This window comes from Meles meles, chromosome 3 (assembly GCF_922984935.1).
Source record: "Meles meles chromosome 3, mMelMel3.1 paternal haplotype, whole genome shotgun sequence".
NCBI lineage: Eukaryota > Metazoa > Chordata > Mammalia > Carnivora > Mustelidae > Meles > Meles meles.
The window spans coordinates 23,989,312-24,011,280 of NC_060068.1; the positions used below are offsets into that span (position 1 = coordinate 23,989,312).

Genomic DNA, 21,969 nt, shown 5'->3' on the forward strand with positions numbered 1-21,969 from the left:
CATTAATTAATTTTATCAGGGAATTATTCTGAGGTATCTATGTGATTGTCAAATTTTTATTTTTCATTTTAGGGATACAGACACTGATCTTTTTTCATGGTATCAACATGAAACTTGGAAATACTAAAGTGCACATTACCATCAAGCATGAATCATAAAGAGAATTGATGTACACAGTTCCTTGTCCTGCATCAACACATCATGTAGGACAATCAGAAAGAAATTTTAAGATGGAGAAAGGAAAGGATAAGCATTTTTTCCCCTGCAGATAAACTCAGTAAAGTGAGTTGAATTTTTCAGGATCTTGAAGGGATAATGATGATGATGATGATGATGATGATGAATCAACTGACAAAATGTCCCTTTGCTGGTGTATCTCTATTTTGCCTATGGGTGATAGTAAGATTTCTGTCATTTACCTGAAGGACTGACACCTCCCTAGTAACTTTTTCAGTGCACTTAGAACTTCCTTGTTCCTAAGACTGTAGGCAAGTGGGTTTAGGAGTGGAGTGAGGACAGTTCCAAACAGAAAGAGACCCTGATTCAACCTTGGAGTCTTGGCAGAACTGAGTCTCATGTAGATGCACATGCCTGGACCAAAATAGAGACCCACAACACAGAGATGAGAGGAGCAGGTGGCCAGAGCTTTGTTCCTGCCTTCTGGGGAGTTCATTCGGAGTACTGCAAGGAAGATGAGAACATAAGAAGACAAGATGAGAGACAAAGGCAGCAGCAGAACAAGGATGCTTGTTATCACCACTGCCTTCTCATAGGCTGAGATATCCTCACAGACGATCCTAAGCACCACCATGACTTCACAGAAGAAGTGGGGAATCTCTCTGGGGCTGCAGATGTTAAAATGCAAGGTAAAAGCAGTGTGTCCCAGGGAAGTAAGTGCCCCTCCAGCCCAAGACATGGCAATCATCTGCAAGCAAACCTTAGGGTTGATGATGACTGGGTATCGAAGAGGATCACATATAGCCACATAACGATCAAAGCACATGAGAGTTATAAGGATGCATTCTGCAATGGCCACCATCAGGGAGAAGAATATTTGAGTCCCACAAGCCAGGAATGATATGCTCCGCCATCCAGAGAAGAAGTTGAATGCCATTTTGGGGACAATGCTAGAGGTCAAAGTCAAGTCCATTAAGGAGAGCTGACTGAGAAGGAAGTACATGGGGGTGTGGAGATGGGAATACAACCAAATGAGGAGGATCAGAAGAGTGTTGCCAGTGAAGGCAGCTGTGTATATCAGGAGAATGATGGAGACCATAGCTGTGATGTATTTAAATTCAGGGAAGAAACCCAGGAGAATGAAATCTGTGGTTTCTGTCTCATTCCCACTCTTCATGACTCTCTGTAATGATAACAGACATATAAGAGATTTATTACAAAATCGTAGAAATGAAGCAGTTTCTTATTAAAGTTTAAGAACAATGGCAAATACAAAAATACTCCTCCATGGTCACTTGAATCAGTTTTTACTATTTTTTCTATATTTCTTATCCATGATTTAATGTACTTTTAGAAACCTGTTTGTGTGTGTGTGTGTGTGTGTGTGTGTGTGTGTGTGTGTGTGTATTTTAAGATTTTTTTTATTTATTTGACAGAGAGACAGATCACAAGTAGGCAGAGAGACAGGCAGAGACAGAGGGGGAAGCAGGCTCCCTGCTGAGCAGAGAGCCTGATGCGGGGCTCGATCCCAGGACCTTGAGCCGAATGCAGAAGCTTAACCCATTAAGCCACCCAGGTGCCCGAGAGTATATATATTAAAATGAATATCATTAATTTCATGTACTAGAGGTATTTTCATATGTTAAAATAAACTGGACAGTTGTAGTTTTTGTTGTTTTTTACAATTTTAAAATATGACAGAGTTGGTAAGTCACAATTTCAAACTGCACGTTATCCAATTTTTTCACTATTTTGAAAAATCATGTTATTCCATTCTCATCCTTTTAGTGATTTCATTAGTAATATTTTTGAAGAAAATACTACACTTATTTCCAAGTCAGATATTAGAGACTTTATTTGGCTATGAAAAAAAATGCTAATTTAATTTATAGAAAATTTATTTTTATAATTTCAAAACACTCTACTTAATTCTTTTGGCTCTGAACATTATAATTTAAGGGGAAAATTAACTATTATGGCTGTAATTTGTTGTTATACACATTTATGATCATTTCAGCTTTTAATCTAATTAACCTTGTTTTCTATCCAGGGAAAACACTTATTGTATTTACGTGATTTATAGTAAATTCAGATTATCAATGAAGGAGTGAGTTTCCTTTCTATGTGATCTTGTAGGGTTCTTGTTGTTAGAGTTCTTACTATTCTTAACTATTAGCTACAGCTATTATGCCATTGATGGATACAGGGAAAGTCCTTAGGGTTCCTTTCCCTCAAATTTACTATGTATTTTTTTTTCCTTTTTAGACTATCCTATTTATATTTAATCTTCTACTCTGATAGTTATAAAATGCTTAGAAATCTTAGAAAGATAGATAGCCATCTATCTTTACATATCCATCCTTTATTAGAGCATTTTATGTGGATCATCTTCAAACCAAGAGATCATATATCAATGTGATCACATACTAGTATGTCCAGAGACAAAAGGCTGGAGTAAAGGGCCTTCTGTCATTGCGTGTTTAATTGACTTGATGAGTTAGGCTTCTTTTAGATGTGGAGGTAGTTTAAGATTATTATTATTAATAATAATAATGATAATATTAATAATGGCAAAATTAGCCAGATTGCATCTTACTCTCTCCTGCCTTCATGTGAGTCTTGGTGTAGTCAGTGGGTTGTGTATGTCTGAAGTAGAGTCATAAGAAGTTGAGAAACAGATTTCAGAATGCCCAGATCCTTGAAAATTTTCTAACTTTCCATAAAAGCAAAGCAGAGTCCTGTTATTTAAGTTCTATGTTACATGATGTCCGTTTTCCAGATCAAGTGCTGTTTTCTGGGGCTTTGGGATATACCTAGGCTGGCTAGGTTCTATTATAAACTTTTCTTCCAAATTCTATTCATCACAGCCTGGATTGAAACCTAGATTTCATCATTTGTGTGACTATATGGTTTCATATGTCTCACTCCTTAAACCATAAGATTTATGATGGAAGGGAGTGTCTTTGCTGAGCTCCACAATTTCTCTTTAGATCTAGCATCTGCTTGACTTCCAGGTTTGCTCTTACAGATGTTGTTAGCCCCCCACCCCTTTCTTCATGGCCCTCCATATTTCTTTTCCTCTATTCTTCTATATTGCAGATTTTTCTCACTTATTGTACAAAGAAATGGTGATGTACATTTTCATGAAATTTGATTTTGGAATTCTGTCACCTTATGTAGTGAGTTCTTACAAAATATATTTTTTGCAATTAAAAAAAAAAGATCTAGCATGTTGCTTTCAGTGAAAATATGAGCAAAATACATTATCAGCTTAGGGCTGGGATCCAGACTTTGAACACTGGATTTTGTGCCTGTACCAAACTAGATTCTTTTAACAATCATTTTTCTACCAAAAGGTATGTTTATTTTGACTTATGATCACTTATGGGCTTCAAAGCATTTCCCAGCATTTGATTTTGTTGGAATATAGAGAAGAGTGTTAACATAATTATGTCTACTTGATAAATGATATACAGGAAGAACTAGGTCACAGTCAAACAACACTGTCCTACTCCTGGGTAAATTATATATTTACCAAGATTGAACATTACAAGTACTATTGAAAAATAATTATATAGTTAGCATAAACAGAATTTCACAATCTGGGAAAACTGGGTTTCTTCCTTTATCAAGATGCTTACCTTATAATTTCTTTTCTGTCAATGAAATCTCTTAGAAAGTATAAAATACTCAAAATTCCTGCTGCCAATTAGTGCTGAATATACTGTTAATGAAAACATAAATAATTTCAGTAAGAAAAAACCAAAACAGGTGACTGAGTAGGTCTTGATAGGCTGTTTTTCCTCAGCCTGTCCAGTTGTGAGCAGGGCTGAGATCTTCCTAATTCCCCAATGTCATGGGGCATGGGGTTTAGTATGGAATGCCTAGATTGCTTTATTGGAGGCCCATCAAATATAATCAGGGTTTTTCAAAACTATCTACTAGTGCATGCTCTGATTTTTCTTTTTTTTTTCTTTTTTTTTTTGGTCAGCACCACTATCATTTTCCCAGAGGTGCAATTTAGGATTTTCTTTGCCTTTCAGTCATTAACCTCATTGAATCACTAAGCAAGTTATTCTAAAGTCTCTATTTGCCCTTCCTTTGTATTCCCAGAATTCACACTCTATGTCAATATCCCATGTCCACAATTATCCTACTTTTACTTTATCTTTTTAGCTAAATTCTCCCTTTTCTTTAAGGACAAATGTAAGTTTAATCTCCCCAATAAAATGCTCTTTTATGTCTACAGTGTATATCAACATGTTTTTCCTAGGTAATTTTGACATATCTCTTTTGGCTTATTATCTACATCGTCCTGTTACTGATTTTTTCACACTTTCTAACAGCCAACAAGAAGATTTTAAGCTATGAAAATCCTGGGGTTTTGCCATAGTGTTCCTTTTGTTTCTTATTCCTAGTAGATTAACTTATTCTTCATAGGTACTGACTTAACACTACCAATTAAATTAAATTTCACTAAAACCAACAAACACTATATTATATGCTGGGAATTCAAAATGGAAAAAAAAACAAATTCGCTGAAGCTTTTTAAAGTAAGGGAACTGATTTATGAAGAAAGAGATTATGGTGTGGAATATAGGTACTGAGATAATAGTAGGTAGATATTACTACAGTAACTAACAGACAAAGGGATTCATTTTTCTAGATGAAAGATTGGTGGGAGGCCAAACGGTAACATGGGACTAGTACCATCTGAATTGGGTCTTAAAAGACAAGTAGGAATAAATGAAAATAAGGAATGATGGAAATCGTAGCATAAATAGCTGTATATAATGTCAAGGCAAATGGACTGACATGGCTTTTATGGGGAAAATAGTCATCCGTATTTGTTCTGGAAATGGTGTTGTAACTTAGAGGAATGTCTAGATGTACAACAAGTATAGGGGCAGGGAATATGATATAGGCAGTAAACCACTGCACTCCCAGGGAAGAGGCTGCTGAAATTAACACAGACAGTGTGAAACAAACTACTGGTATTAGAATGAGATACCAGTTTAACTGGCCACATAACTGAACCCAGACTCAGCAAGGGCCTTGAAGAATTAAAAGAAAAGTGAAGATATTTTGCATTTGGAGATAATTTATTTCTTTTTCACAACATCATTCTCTCTTTCTTCACTCTACAGTCTCTTTTGCTGTTGCTAATAATGGTCACATTTGAGCTACAATCATGTACTTTTGGCCATCAGATCCTGTAAGCCTCAATTTTATTAAGTTTTCCCCTTATGTGTGCATCCAAATAGATACCTAATTCAAAAGAATAACAAACTGGTTCATCAGACTAGATATTTTTTTAAATGTTAGTAATATTTTAAAACAAATGTAGTTTTTGAACAGTTCCAGATTCATGGAGCAGTTGACAAATTTACAAAATTTCCATAAATCCTTCATTCATTTTTCTCTATTGCTAACATCATACATTATTATGGAATGAACATTGGTTCTTTCATAAAACTAAGAAACCAATATCTGTACATTAACTAAATTCTATCTTTTATTCAGATTTCACTCATTTTGCCTAATGTCCTTCTCTTCTTTCAGACTGCTTTTTGAAAGATCACATTGGCCGGCACATCTCCTTAGACCCTTCTGGGCTGTGAAAGACATTCAGGCTTTGTTTTCAATGACCTTGGCAATTTTGAGGAGCACTAATAGGTATATTGTAGAATATCCCTCAAACTGTTTTTGTCTGATTTTTTTCCCCTCATTAGACTAAGGTTATAGGTTTGGGGGAAGAAGATTGCAGAGGTGAAGTGCCTTTATTATCAAGTCTTGTAGAGGCACATAATAGCTACATGACTTATCTCTGATGATGTTAATCCTGACCACTTGGCTGAGGTAGTGTTTGCCAGATTTCTCTAGGGTAAAGTTATTCCCCCCTCCCTTTTTATATGCCCTGCTTTTTGGAAGCAAGACAATGAGTGCAGCTTACACTCAAGGTAGGAGGATGGTTAATCTTAAACTTCATGATGCATAGAGTATCTACATAAATTATTTGGAATTATCCTAAACAGGAATTTGTTTTGTTTTGTTTTCCCTTCCTCCCTCTCTCCCTTTCTCCTTTTTTTTTTGTTTTTCTTCTTTCCTTCTTATATTTTCATTAATTTATGTCAATATCAGACACATTTTTTTAAATCTATCAAATTTTGACTCTCCCTCTCCTGAAAACATCACAAGTAATACATGTAGCTCTCAATTACCTTTTTTAACTTTAAATTTTAACATGTATATTTACATGCAGTTATGAGAAATAGCATAGAATGATCCCTTCTATGCTTTACACAATTTCTTCCAATTACAGTCAGGAATTGGTGTGAACTGCTGACCTTATTCAAATTTCACCCATTTTTTTAATATGCAATTTTCTCACATGTGTGAATCTGTGTCACCACTAAAACCAGCAAGATGCAGAATGATTCCATCACAGTGATCCCTTGTATTATTGTACCTTGTTGTACCTTGTAACAACGATCTTACTTCTTATACTCTTTCTTATCCCCTGACCCACCAATTTGCTGTCCATTTCTATAGTTTTATTTTGATAATGCTATATACCTTGGTTAATACATTATGTTGACCCTTTGATATTTATCTTGCTTCTTTCAGTATAATTTCTGAACATATATGAGATATATGAAAGTTGTGCAATATATCACTCATTTAATTTTATTCCTAAGTAATATTTCATGCTGGGGTTGTATTACACTTTTTTTTTTAACTATTCAACTATTGAAGGATACTTAGTTTATCTCTAGTTTTGGCCATTATGACTAAATTCACTGTAAGTATATATAGATTTTGTTTTTGGGGTTTTGATTGTTTGTTTGTTTGTTTTTCTTGTGTGTGTGTGAGTGTGTGTGTGTACATAAGTACTTATTCTCTAGGATATGTGCTCAGGAGTGCAATTATGAAATGATATATCCAGAATAGTGAAATTGTGAGAGAATATTTCCAGAATGGCTGTTATCATCTTACATTCCCTAAACCAATGTATGAGATATGTGAATTCTCTGCAACCTCTCCAGCTTTTGTTGTAACTATTGTTTCTATTAGTCCTTCTGATAGGTGTACAGTGTACACAATACCTTGTGATTTTAATTTGCATTTCTGTAATAGCTAAGGATGTTAAACATGTTTTCCTGTGTTTGCTTGTCATATATGTATACTTTTGTTGTTGTTGTTTTTCTGTTAGTCACCATACAGTCCATCATTAGTTTTTGATGGAGTGCTCCAAGATTCATGATTTATACATAACACCCAGGGCTCCATGCAATGAGTTCTTTTTCATTAAAATGCCTGCTTATGTTTTTTGTTTATTTTCTAATTACACTATTACTATTGAATTAAATGTCTGTTATATGCTTTCATATAGTCCATGGTCAGATAGGTAGTTTACACATACTGTCTCCCAGTCTGTAACTGTCTTTTCACCCTCTTAAGAAAGTCCCTTTTATTATAGTAAGAATATATAACATAAGATCTATGCTTTCAAGAAATTTCTTTTTTTAAGATTTTATTTATTTATCTGACAAAGATCCCAAGTAGGCAGAGAAAGAGGAAGGGAAGCAGGCTCCCCACTGAGCAGAGAGGTAGATGCTGGCTGGATCCCAGGACCCTTAGACCATGACCCGAGCCAAAGGCAGAGGCTTTAACCCACTGAGCCACCCAGGGATCCTCAACAAATTTCTAACTGCAAAATACAGTATTGTGAACTTTAGACACACTGTTGCATAATAGATACCTAATTCACCTTTTGTAACTGAAACTTTGTGTCTATTGAAGAGCATCTGTGTTCCCCATAGTTGTCAGCCACTGACAACCAAATTCTGCTACTTGTTTCCATGAGTTTGACAATTTTAGATACTGAATATAATTGGAATTAAAAAGTATTTGTTCTTATGTTAGTGGCTTATTTCACATAGTGTATGTCCTCCAGTTTCATGTGCATTGTCATACTAAAGAATTTCCCAAGTATTTAAAACTGAGTAAATTCTAATGTATTTATATGCCATATTCTATTTTTCTGTTCATTGACTGAGGGACATTTAGGTTCTTTCCATTTCTTAGCTGCCTTGAATAATGCCACTTCCCATGATTATGAGAGTTCATATCTTTCTACAAGACTCTCTGTCAAGTTTTTTGGATAAATACCCAGAAGTAGGATGGGTAATCATATGGGAGTTCTTTTTTTTTTAATTGTTTTGAGGAACTTCCATAATGTTTTACGTGAAAACTACAACATTTTGCATTACACTTAACTAACAGTGTACAAGGGTTTCAACTTATTCAGTTCCTCACCAAGATATTATTTTCTGTTGTTATTTTGGATACAGGTCACCTTAATGGGGATGAGGTGATATCTTGTGGGTTTGATTTGCATTTCCCTGGTGATTAGGGATGTTAAGCATCTCTTATATAATTGATACTATGTCTTCTTGGAGAAATGTTTATTCCATCCCATGGCTATTTTTAATTGGGTTATTCGTGGAGAATTTTATATGGAATGTAAGAACATTTTATATATTTGGATACTAATGTCTCATCAGATATATCATCTGAACATATTTTCTCCCAGTCTGTAGCTTGACCTTTAATCTGTTGATTTTTTTTTCTTTTTGGTGCAGAAGCCATTACTTGAAGTGATCTTACTTGTCTATTATTATTTATGTAATTATTTATGCAATTATTTACATATTGATTTCTGTATTTATTTATGTATTTTGCTTAGTCATACACAAGAAATAATTTCCAAGAAAAGTGTTATGAACATTTTCGTTATGTTTTCTTCTAGGGAGTTCATAAATTTGGGTCATGAAATAAAAATTTTAATACATTTAGAGTTGGTTTTTGTGGATGATGTGAGATAAGGATCTAATTTCACTCTTTCCTAGTTTTTCAATATCATTTATTGAAAATACTTTATTTCTACATTTTGTACTGTAGACATTCTAGTCAAAGATCAGACGACTGTATGTGTTTGTGTATATTTAAGAGCTATATTCTGTTTCATTGATCTATATGTCTGTTTTTCTTCTTGATTGTTTGTTCATTTTGGGTTGCTTTGTTTATTTATTTTTTTGCCAGCACCATACTGTAATTTTAATTTACTCTAGTTTTGTAATATATTGCAAAATCAGAAAATATAAATTTAGTTTTATTCTTCTTCTTAAGATTGCTTTGTTTATTCAGTGTCTTTTGTGACTCCATACAAATTTTAGCATTTTTTCTACTTTCGCAAAAAATAATTAATTAAGATTCTGAGAGAAATTACATTCACTATATGTATTGCTTTGGGTAATATGGACATTTTTATAATACCATTCTTCAAATTCATAAACATGAACAATTTCTCATTTATTTGTTTCTTCTCCTAAATTCTATCATTGATGTATAGTTTTCAGTGCTTGGTTTTATATATATATATATATATATATATATATATATATATATATATATATATATAGTTTTCATCTCCTTGGTTACACTTATTTCTATTTGTATTTTATATTTGATTTTTTTTAAGTTCCATCTATTTTTCTTCTTTTAAGTGTTCCAGAATTCATTGTTTATGCACCACACCTAGTGCTCCATGCAATACATGCCCTCCATAATACCCACCACCAGGCTTACCCAACCTCCCACCACCTCCCCTCCAAAACCTTCAGTTTGTTTCTCAGAATCCACAGTGTCTAATGGTTTGATTTCCCATCCTATTTCTCCCAACTCACTTCTCTCCTTCTCCTAAGGTCTTCTGTGTTATTCCTTATGCTCCACAACTAAGCAAAAACATATGATAATTGACTCTCTCTGCTTGACTTATTTCACTTAGCATAAACTCTTCCAGTACTTCCCAAGTTGATATAAAAGTTGAGTATTCATCCTTTCTGATGGAGGCAAAATACTCCATAGTGTATATGGACCATAATGTCTTTATCTGTTCATCCATTGAAGGGAATCTTTGCTCTTTCCACAGTTTGAAAACTGTGGCCATTGATGCAATGAACGTTGGGGTAAAGATGGCCCTTTCTTTCACTACATCTGTATCTTTGGGGTAAATACCCAGTAGTGCAATTGCAGGGTCCTAGGGAAGCTCTATTATTAATTTCTTAAGGAATCTCCACACTGTTCTCCAAAATGGTTGCACCAAATTGCATTCCCACCAACAGTGTAAGAGGGTTCCCTGTTCTTCACATCCTTTCCAACACATGTTATTTCCTGTCTTGTTAATTTTGGCCATTTTAAGTAGTGTAAGGCAGTATCTCAACGTGGTTTTGATTTGAATCTCCCTGATGGCAAATGATGATGAACATTTTTTCATGTGTCTGTTAGCCAGTTGTGTGTCTCCTTTGGAGAAGTGTCTGTTCATATCTTCTGCCCATTTTTGAAGTGATTATGTTTTTTTGTGTGTTGCGTTTAAGGAGTTCTTTATAGATCTTTGACATCAGCCTTTTGTCTGTATTGTCATTTGTGAATATTTTCTCCCATTCCTTGAATTACCTCTTTGTTTTGTTGACTGTTTCCTTTGCTGTGCAGAAGCTTTTGATCTTGATGAAGTCCCAAAAGATCATTCTTGCTTTTGTTTCTTTTGTCTTTGGAGACATATTTTGAAAGAAGTTGCTGAGGGCAATGTCAAAGAGCTTACTCCCTATGTTCTCCTCTAGGATTCTGATGGATTCCTGTCTCATGTATGGTCTTTTATCAATTTCTAGTTTATCTTTATATATTGTGTAAGAGAATTGTCAAGTTTCATTCTTCTATAAATATCTGTCCAATTTTACCAGCACCATTTATTGAAGAGACTTTTTTCCACTGTATATTTTTTCCTGCTTGTTCAAATATTATTTGACCATAGAGTTGAGGGTCCATATCTGGGCTTTCTACTCAGTTCCACTGGTCTATGTGACTATTTTTGTGACAGTACCATGCAGTCTTGGTGATCACAGCCTTGTAGTAAACCTTGAAATCAGGCAAAGTTATGCCCCAGTTTTTTATTTTTTATTTTTTAACATTTCCTTAGCAATTCAGGGTCTCTTCTAATTACAAACAAATTTAGGATTGTTTGTTCCACCTCTTTGAAAAATGCTGGTGGAATTTTGATCTGAATGGCATTGAAAGTATAGATTTCTCTGGGAACTTAGACATTTTAACCATGTTTATTCTTCCAATCCATGAACATGGAATGGTCTTCCTTCTTTGTGCTTTTTTCAAATTTTTTTCATGAGCATTCTGTAGACCCTTGAGTACAGATCTTTGGCCTCTTTGGTTAGGTTTATTCCAAGGTATCTTATTGTTCTTCTTGCTATAGTAAATGGAATTGATTCTGTAATTTCCTTTTCTATATTTTCATTGTTAGTGTATAAGAATGCAATCCTGCCATATTACTGAATTGCTGTATGAGTTCTAGTAGTTTGGGGTGGAAACTTTATGTTTTCCACATAAAATATCATGTCATCAGCATAGAGAGAGAGTTTGACTCCTTCTTTGCCAATTTGAATATTTTTATTTCTTTTTGATGTCTGATTGCTGTTGCTAGGACTTCTAGTAATATGTTGAACAACAGTGACAAAGTGAACATCCTTGTGATCTTTATCTCAAAGGGAAGGCTGTCAGCTTTTCCCCACTGAGGATATTCACTTTGGGTTTTTCATCGATGGATTTTATTAAGTTGAGGAATGTTCCCTTTATCCCTATACTTTGAAGAGTTTTAAGCAGGAACATATGCTGTATTTTGTCCAAAGATTTTTCTTCATCAACTGAGAGGGCCATGTGGTTCTTCTATCTTCTCTTTTTGATTTGTTTTATCACATTGATTTCCAAATATTGAACCATCCCATCCCAGGGATAAATCCTACCTGATCATGGTGGATAATCTTTTTAATGTGCTGTTGGATACTATTTGCTAGAATTTTGTTTAGAATCTTGGCATCTATATTCCTCAGGGATATTGGTCTGAAATTCTCCTTTCTGATGGGGTCTTTTCCTGGTTTGGGGATCAAGGTAATGCCGGCTTAATAGAATGTGTCTGGAAGTTTTTCTTCTGTTTCTGTTTTTTGAAACAGCTTCAGAAGAATAGGTAGTATTTCTTCTTTGAATCTTTGGTAGAATTCCCCAGGAAATCTGTCAGGTTGTGGGCTCTTGTTTTTTGGGAGGTTTTTGATCACTGCTTCAGTCTTGTTACTAGACATTTGTCTATTTAGATTGTCAATTTCTTCCTGTTTCAGTCTTGGAAGTTTCTAGGTTTCCAGCAATGCATCTATTTCTTTTAGGTTGCTTAACTTATTAGCATATAACTGTTGACAATACTTTCAGAAAATTCTTTGTATTTCATTGGTGTTAGTCATGATCTCTCTCATTTAATTCATGATTTTTTTTTTAATTTGGGACCTCTCTCTTTTCTTTTGGATTTGTTTAGCCAGTGGTTTATTGATCTTATTAAGTCTCTCAAGGAACCATCTGCTAGTTTTCTACTGTATCTCTAGATTCTACTTTATCTCTAGTTTCTAACTCCTTGATCTCAGCTCTAATCTTAATTATTTCCCTTCTAGTGCACGGGGTTGGCTTAATTTATTCTTGATTTTGCATTTCTTTAAGTTATTTAGAGAGGCAATGTATTTGGGATATTTTAAAATTTTTGAGTGAGGTCTGGATGACTTTGTATCTCCCCCTTAGGACTGCCTTTGTCGTATCCCATAGGTTTTGGAATGATGTGTCTTCATTTTCTTTGGTTTCCATTAATTGTTTATTTTTTCTTGGATTTCCTGGTTTATCTAAATATTCTTTTGTTGTGACTAAGTTTCAATTTCAAAGTATTGTGGTCTGGGATGAATACCCAACTTTTGTAGCAACATGGATGGGACTGGAAGAGATTATGCTGAGTAAAACAAGTCAAGCAGAGAGAAAGTCAATTATCATATGGTTTCACTTATTTGTGGAGCATAACAAATAACACGGAGGACATGTGGAGATGAAGAGGAGAAGGGAGGGAAGGAAATTGGAAAGGGAGGTGAACCATGAGAGACTATGGACTCTGAAAAGCAACCTGAGGGTTTTGAAGGGGTGGAGGGTGGGAGGTTGGGGGAACCAGGTGATGGGCATTAGGGACTGGGTGGAGCACTGGGTGTGGTGCAAAAACAATGAATACTGTTACCCTGAAAAGAAATTAAAAAAAAAATGTATTGTGGTCTGATATATGCAGGAAATAATCTCAGTCTATTGGTATCAGTTGAGCCCTGATTTTTGACCTGCTATGTGGTCTATTCTGCAGAAAGTTCCTTGTGTGCTCAAGAAGAATCAGTATTCTCTTGTTTTAGGGTAGAATGTTCTGTATATGTGAGGTCCATTGAGTCCAGTTTTTCATTCAAAACTATTGTTTCTTTGTTGATTTTCTGCTTGGATGATCTCTCTATTGATGAGAGTGTCATGTTATGATCACCTACTCTCAGTGTATTCATATTGATATGAATCTTTAGTTTGATTTACAGTTGGCTTATGTATTTGGCTGCTCCCATATCGGAGGCATAAATATTTATAAGTGTTAGATCTTTTTGGTGGATAGACCATTTAAGAATGATGCAGTATTATGTGTCTCTGATCTCAGCCTTTAGCTTAAAAATCTAATTTATCTGATATGAGAATCACCATCTCAGCCTTCTTTTGAGGGCCATTGGCATGAAAGATGCTTCTCCATCCCTTAACTTTCATCTGGATATATCTTTAGGTTCCAAATGCACCTTTTGTAGACAGCATTGGAATGGGTGCTGTCATTTTATCCAGTCTGCAACCCTGTGCCGTTTTATGGGAATATTTAGGCCATTCATATTGAGAGTTATTATTGAAAGAGAAGTTTTTATTGACATCATGTTGCCTGTGAAGTCCATGTTTTTACAGACTGTTTCTATAAATTTCTGTGCTATGTCACTCTTGGGTTCTTCTTTTATATAATCCCCCTTAATATTTCTTATAGTGCCAGCTTGGAGGTCACATACTGTTTTAAACCTTGCTGATCTTATAAGCTCTTTATCTCTCGATCCATTTTGAATGTCAGCCTTGCTGGATAAAGCATTCTTGTATGAATGTTCTTCTCTTTTAGTGTCCTGAATATGTCTTGCCAGCCCTTTCTGTCTTGCAGGTTTCTGTACACATAATTGATGTTATTCTGATGGTCCTTCCTCTGTAAGTAAGGAATATCTTCCCCTTGGCTGCCCTTAAGCCCTCTTGCCAGACGGAGCGCCTGGGTGGCTCAGTGGGTTAAGGCCTCTGCCTTCAGCTCAGGTCATGATCTCAGGGTCCTGGGATTGAGCCCCATATCAGGCCTCTGCTCAGCAGGGAGCCTGCTTCCTCCTCTCTCTCAGCCTGCTCTCTGCCTACTTGTGGTCTCTGTCTGTCAAATAAATAAATAAAATCTTAAAAAAAAAGACCTCTTGCCAGAAATTATGATTTGTGAATTTCACAATCTGGTTTCTGGATGTCTTTCTACACTCCTTGATCTGGGGGGAGTGTCCTCTCTGCCATGAATACTTGTTACATTCTCCATACTGAGGAAATTTCCATCCAGTATTTGGTCAACTATATCTTCCAGTTTTCTTTATTTCTCCATCCCCTTAGGGATCTCAGTAATTTTGATACTGGAATATTTCATGGCAACAACTATTTCCCTAATTCTCTTTTCATGGCTTCTAAACTGTTTGTTCCATTCCTCCTCCTGATTCTTTTCTTCTATCATTTTGTCCCCAAGATCACTAATTATATCTTCTGCCTTTGTTATCCTAGCTATTATAGTAATTATATTAGATTTCATCTCATTGATAGCATTTTTAACATCTACCAGTTTGGCTGTCACTTCTGCCTTTCAAGATTCTATGTTGTCACTAATGGTTTTCTCCAACCTAGCCATTGCTTGGATATTTGTTACCCTGAATTCCCTCTCTGACATACTGTTTATGTCCATATCCCGTAGTTCTGTGAGAGAGGACACAGTCTGAATTTTTCCTCATTGGGTGTTCTTTCTCCTAGTCATTTTGATGAGAGGTTATTGAGGGGATGTATATCTGCATATACCAAGCACGATAGAGTCAAGGTGCCCCCTGGAAAGTTTCAGAGCAATTGGAAGCCAATACCAAAAGAGAGAGAAAGAGAGGGAGAAAAGGGGGGGAGAAAACAGCCAAAATGAGCCCAACAGTAAGATTTATAGGGCACCTGACTCGCTCAGTGTGTTAAAGCCTCTGCCTTCGGCTCAGATCATGACCCCAGGGTCCTGAGATCAAGCCACACATTAGGTTCTCTGCTCAGCAGGGATCTTGCTTCCTCCTCTCTCTCTGCCTGTCTCTCTGCAAACTTGAGATCCCTGTAAAATAAATAAATAAAAGCTTAAAAAAACAGTAAGATGTATAAAGTACATATACAAAAATGAACAAAAAGACTGACAAAACTAAAAGAGAAGGGAGGGGCGCCTGGGTGGCTCAGTGGGTTAAAGCCTCTGCCTTCGGCTCAGGTCATGATCCCGGGGTTCTGGGATCGAGCCCCACATTGGGCTCTCTGCTTAGCAGAGACCCTGCTTCCTCCTCTCTCTCTGCCTGCCTCTCTGCCTGCTTGTGATCTCTCTCTCTCTGTGTCAGATAAATAAATAAAATCTTTAAAAAAAAAAAAAACTAAAAGAGAAGGGAAAAAAAGTCAAAAAGAAAAACCCAGCCAAGATGAACTTCAAGAATAAGATTTACATAGTACAAAAGCAAAAACAAATACATAGAAACACTGACACAAAATAAGATGGGAAGGTGGTTATATATCCTCGATGTGGACAAGAAAGGTTATTTCAGTTCCTCCTTGGTGTAACTTGATATCAAATCTCCAGAGATAAAGGGAAAATAAAATTGGTTTATATATAGTGGTAGTATTGAATAGGGAAAAGGATTACCTTGAAGCTTATATCTATATGTATATTAAAAAAAAGAAAGAAAAAGAAAAAGAAACAGGTATATGTATGAAAAAAATTAAGTTAATAAGTGATTATGTAATATGTTGTAACATACATCTAGCTATAATGATAAGAAGGTTAAAAAATGAAAGAACGGGTGGAGTCAAGAAGGCAGGGAAGTAGGAGGAGGCGCCTTTTCAACCTGTACCCTAAAGTGAGCTGATTACCTACCAAAGAACTCCGATCACCCATGAAATCAGCCTGAGATCAGAAATATATACATCTGGATCTCTACAGGAGCAAAAGACGCCAATGGCAAGTAAAGCAGAGTGGGAACATCGGACTGATAAAGGAAGATAAACAAAAGGGGGAGGGAGGCACCAGAGGTAACTGATTGGAATGGAAACAACATTCATGTACTAGAGGCAGAGCAGTTACCCCCCAAGATTTTAGATTCTCGAAAGTCACCAAGACACCTGAGAGTTAGAATGAAGAATTATGCTTCTAGACAGACCCTCTTAAAAGCAGCTAGGACAAAGAAGCTCCTTACATACAGAGGAAAGCCCATTAGAATAGAGTCAGACCTGTCCACAGAGACCTGGCAAGCCAGGAAGGGCTGGCAAAATATATTCAGAGACTAAATGAGAAGAACATGCAGCCAAGAATACTTTATCCAGCAAGACTGACATTCAAAATGGATGGAGAGATAAAGAGTTTCCAAGACCAGCAATGCTTAAAAGACTATGCAACCACCAAGGCAGCAGTGCAGGAAATATTAAGGGGGGTTCTATAAATGAGAAAAAATCCAAAGAATATCATTGAACAGAAATATAGAGACAACTGACGAACAGAAAGACTTCAAAGGTAACATGATGTCAATCAAAACGTATCTATCAATAATCACTCTCAATGTGAATGGCCTAAATGCCCCATAAAATGACACAGGGTTGGAGATTGGATGAAACAACAGGATCCATCCATATGATGTATACAAGAGACCCATTTTGAACTTAAGGATACACCCAGACTGAAAGTGAAGGGATGGAGAAGCATCTTTCATGCCAATGGGCCTCAAAAGAAGGCCGGAGTAATGATTCTCATATCAGATAAATTATATTTTAAACTAAGGACTGTAGACAGAGATACAGAAGGACACTACATCATTCTTAAGGGGACTATCCACCCAGATGATCTAACAATCATAACTATCTACGCCCCAAATATGGGAGCAGCCAATTACATAAGAAAACTATTAATCAAGATAAAGAGTCATATTTATATGAACACATTGATAGTAGGAGATCTTAATAGACCTCTCTCAGTAATAGATGGATTGTCAATGCTTTGAAACTGGAGCTCAATCACAAGGAAAAGTTCAGAAGGAACTCAAACACCTGGAAGCTAAAGACCACCTTGCTGAAGAATGCTTGGTTCAACGAGGAGATCAAAGATGAACTTAAACAATTCATGGAAACCAATGAGAATGAAGACACTTTGGTCCAAAACCTATGGGATACAGCAAAGGTGGTTCTAAGGGGGAAATACATAGCCATGCAAGCCTCCCTAAAAAAAAAAAAAAAAAACTGAAAATCCAGAATACACCAGCTCTCTCTACACCTTAAAGAAGGGGAGAATCAACAACAAATCAAACCAACTCCACATGCAAGAAGGGAAACAATCAAGATCAGAGCAGAGATCAATGAGGTAGACATCAAAATTCCACCAGCATTTTTCAAAGAGCTGGAGCAAATAATCCTAAAACTTGTATGGAATCAGAAGATACCCTGAATTGCTAAGGAAATTTTGAAAAACAAAAACAAAACTGGCGGCATCACGTTACCCGATTTCAAGCTTTACTACAAAGCTGTGATCACCAAGACAGCATGGTACTGGCATAAAAACAGACAAATAGACCAGTGGAACAGAGTGGAGAGCCCAGATATGGACCCTCAACTCTATGGTCAAATAATCTTCGACAAAACAGGAAAAAATATACAGTGGAAAAAAGACAGTCTCTTCAATAAATCATGTTGGGAGAACAGGACAGTTATATTTAGAAGAATGAAACTCGACCATTCTCTTACACCATACACAAAGATAAACTTGAAATGGATAAAAGATCTCAACGTGAGACAGAAATCCATCAGAATCCTAGAGGTGAACATAGGCAGTGACCTATTCTATCTCAGCCACAGCAACTTCTTTCAAGAAGTCTCCAAAGGCCAAGGAAACAAAAGTGAAAATGAACTTTTGGGACTTCATCAAGATCAAAAGCTTCTGCACAGCACAGGAAATAGTCAACAAAACAAAAAGGCAACCCACGGAATGGGAGAAGATATTTGCAAATGACAGTACAGACAAAAGTTGATATCCAGGATCTATAAAGAACTCCTCAAACTCAACACACACAAAACAGATGATCATATCAAAAAATGGGCAGAAGATATGAACAGACACTTCTCCAATGAAGACATACAAATGGCTATCAGACACATGAAAAAATGCTCATCATCACTAGTCATCAGGGAGATTCAAATTAAAACCATATTGAGATATCACCTTACACCAGTTAGAATGGCCAAAAGGAGCAAGACAGAAAACAACATGTGTTGCAGAGGTTGTGGAGAAAGGGGAACCCTCCTACACTGTTGGTGGGAATGCAAGTTGGTGCAGCCACTCTGGAGAACAGTGTGTAGATTCCTCAAGAAATTAAAAATAGAACTTCCCTATGACCCTGCAATTGCACTGCTGGGTATTTACCACAAAGATACAGATGTAGTGAAAAGAAGAGTCATCTGTACCCCAATGTTTATAGCAGCAATGGCCACGGTCGCCAAACTGTGGAAAGAACCAAGATGCCCTTCAATGGACGAATGGATATGGAAGATGTGGTCCATATACACGATGGAGTATTATGCCTCCATCAGAAAGGATGAATTCCCAGCCTTTGTAGCAACATGGATGGGACTGGAAAAGATTATGCTGAGTGAAATAAATCAAGCAGAGAGTGTCAAGTATCATATGGTTTCACTTATTTGTGGAGCATAACAAAGAACATGGAGGACATGGGGAGATGGAGAGGAGAAAGGAGTTGAGGGAAATTGGAAGGGGAGATGAACCATGAGAGACTATGGACTCTGAAAAACAACCTGACGATTTTGAAGGGGCGGGGGGTGGGAGGTTGGAGAACCAGGTGGTGGGTAATTGGGAGGGCACGTATTGCATGGAGTACTGGGTGTGTTACAAAAACAATTAATACTGTTACGCTAAAGGAAATTTTTAAAAAAGTGAAAAAAATTTAAAAAATGAAAGAACAATTGTGAGAACAAATTAAACAAAATTTGTATCTATGAAATCTACAGTTTTGTTGGCAATACTGGGAGCTTAACATATTGTTTTCCCCTGATGATGGGGTATTAGAGTTTTATGGGGACCCTGCTATTGTCCTCTTACTCTTTTGCCTTGTCATCAGGGGGACAGTCCTACCCTATTGTTTTTCAGTCAATATTGCTTGGGCTGAGCTGTCTTGCCCTCTATCAGGGGACTGAGCTCTGTGGAAACTGGCTTTTTGGGCTTTTGTTCTGTGGAGGTTTTTGTTCTTTGTTGGTTCTTTGCGTTTTGTTTGTTTATTTGTTTGTTTTTGTGGCTTTTCAGAGGGTCAGTATAAATTGTCCTCACCCAGTTGTTAGCCTCAGAGAGAAGGCTCACTCTGCTCCCTTCTGAATGGTCCAGAACACAGGCACCACCCCCCGCCACCAACTCTGCTGAACACTACAGCCTCCCACCGGTAGTGCACACTCCCAGCCACTCTCTCTGTGGTCGCCTGAGTCCTCAATTGTCACTGCACCCCCTTGCCTTTAAACTGCAAGTGACACTGGTCCAGGGGATCCCTATCCTGGTGATGCTTGTGTGGGGACTGTTCTCTGAGGTCCACGCCATGACCTGGCAGCGGTGGAGTTCTGGGAAGGTTGCAGGTCCAGGGACCTCCAGCAGGAGTCTGAGCCAGGCTATCTTGGGCAGGGGCAGGTGTGCACACAGTCTCAGTGGTGGTGCAAGCAGCAGAAAGCCGTGGGTACAGGGACCACCAACTGGAGACCCTGTCAGGCTCTCTCAGACATGTGTGGCACCAGCTGTGACTGCCCTGGATTGTGGGCATATATCCGTGTCTGCTGTTGCCTGATTCCTCAAGCTTCCCCTTAACACCCATCTTCTTTTTGAGTGCTGTTAACTAGAATCCAGGTTAATGCTGGTCCTCAAGCACAGGACACTTTTGTATTGGGGTATTACTTTCCAATGGGTCACTTTTGGTGGCTCCCTTCCCCCCTCTTTTTTTAAGATTTTGTTTATTTATTTGACAGAGATCACAAGTAGGTGGGGGGGGGCAGGTTCCCCGATGAGCAGAGAGCCCAATGTGGAGCTTGATCCCAGGACCCCGGGATCATGACCTGAGCCAAAGGCCGAGGCTTTAACCCAATGAGCCACCCAGGTGCCCCTCCCTTCCCCTTCTGATATCCTCTCCAGTATCAGTTGAAGTGCTCTCACTCCAGTGTACCTTTCCACTGAGGATCTCCTGCCCATGTAGAGATCCAGAAGTGTATAATCTTACATCTCAGGCTGATTTCATGGATGTTCAGAGTATTCTGGTAGATATTTAGCTCCATTCAGGGGACCTGTTGAAATAGGGTCTCCTACTTCACCATCTTGCCAACCTCCTTGATTTTTGTACCTATATTAATCAAGGATATTTGTCTGTAGTTTTCTTTTGTTGTGGTGTCTTTATTTGGTTATGTTACATGAGCAATGTTGGGCTTTTAATGAAATTTGGGGTACTCCTTTTTTGAAAATTTCTTGAAAATGTTTGAGAAGGAATGGTCTTAATTCTGCATTAAGTATTTGGTAAAATTGCACAGTGAAGCCATCTGGTTCTGTGCTTTATTTTATTTGGAGATTTTAAGGTATCAAGTCAATGTTTTTAGTCATTTTTGGTCTGTGCAGATTTTCCATTTCTTCATGATTCACTCTTGTTTCAAAAATTCATCCATTTATTTTAGATGATCTGATAGCTTGGTATGAAATTGTTCATGGTAGTCTCTTAAAGTTCTTTGTATCACTGTGGTATCAATTGTAGTCTCTCCTCTTTTACTTCTGCTTTTTATAACTTGAATCTTATCTTTATAGCTAGTTTGACTAAGGGCTTACGAATTTTGTTTATCTTTTCAAGAAGCCACCTTTAAAATTTCATTAATCTTTTCTATTATATTTCCATTTCCATTTTTGTTAATTTCTGCTTTAATCTTTGTTATTCCCTTGCTGCTAGAACCTTGAAGTTAATTTTGTCTTACTTTTCTAAACCTTTGAGGTATAAGGTTAGGTTATTTAAATATATTTTTAATGTAAGGATTTATACTTGACTTGTAAATCTCCATCTCTGTACTGCTATTGTTGCATCATGTAACTTTGGTACGTTGTTTTAATATTTTTTTTTTGTCTCAAGATATTTACTAACATCAATTTTGATTTCTTTTTTGACTCATTCTTGTTTAGAAATGTGTTATTTAATTCTTACATTTTCTTGTTTGTTAATATCTAGTTAAATTACATGTGACATATTTACTAACTTCAATTTTGATTTCTTTTGTGATTCGTTCTTGTTTAGAAATGTGTTATTTAATTCTTACATTTTCTTGTTTATTACTATCTAGTTCAATTACATGTGATTGGAAAATATACTTAGGAGATTTCAATCCTTTCATATTTTTAAAGCTGTTTTTTGCCTTAAAATGTGTTCTATCCTTGAAAATGTTCCAAGAGCACTTGTAAAAAATATGTATTCCTTTGCTGTTGGGAGAATGCCTTGT

At 36.6% G+C, this 21,969-nt stretch overlaps 1 protein-coding gene across 1 annotated transcript; it reads right to left on the reverse strand.

Moving 5' to 3' along the window:
• Positions 1-415: 415 nt before the first annotated feature.
• On the reverse strand, positions 416-1,369 carry LOC123939164 (olfactory receptor 2M5-like). The gene has a single exon (XM_046001108.1). The coding sequence runs from the start codon at positions 1,352-1,354 to the stop codon at positions 416-418; it is 939 nt and encodes a 312-aa protein (XP_045857064.1). The 5' UTR covers positions 1,355-1,369.
• Positions 1,370-21,969: the final 20,600 nt, after the last annotated feature.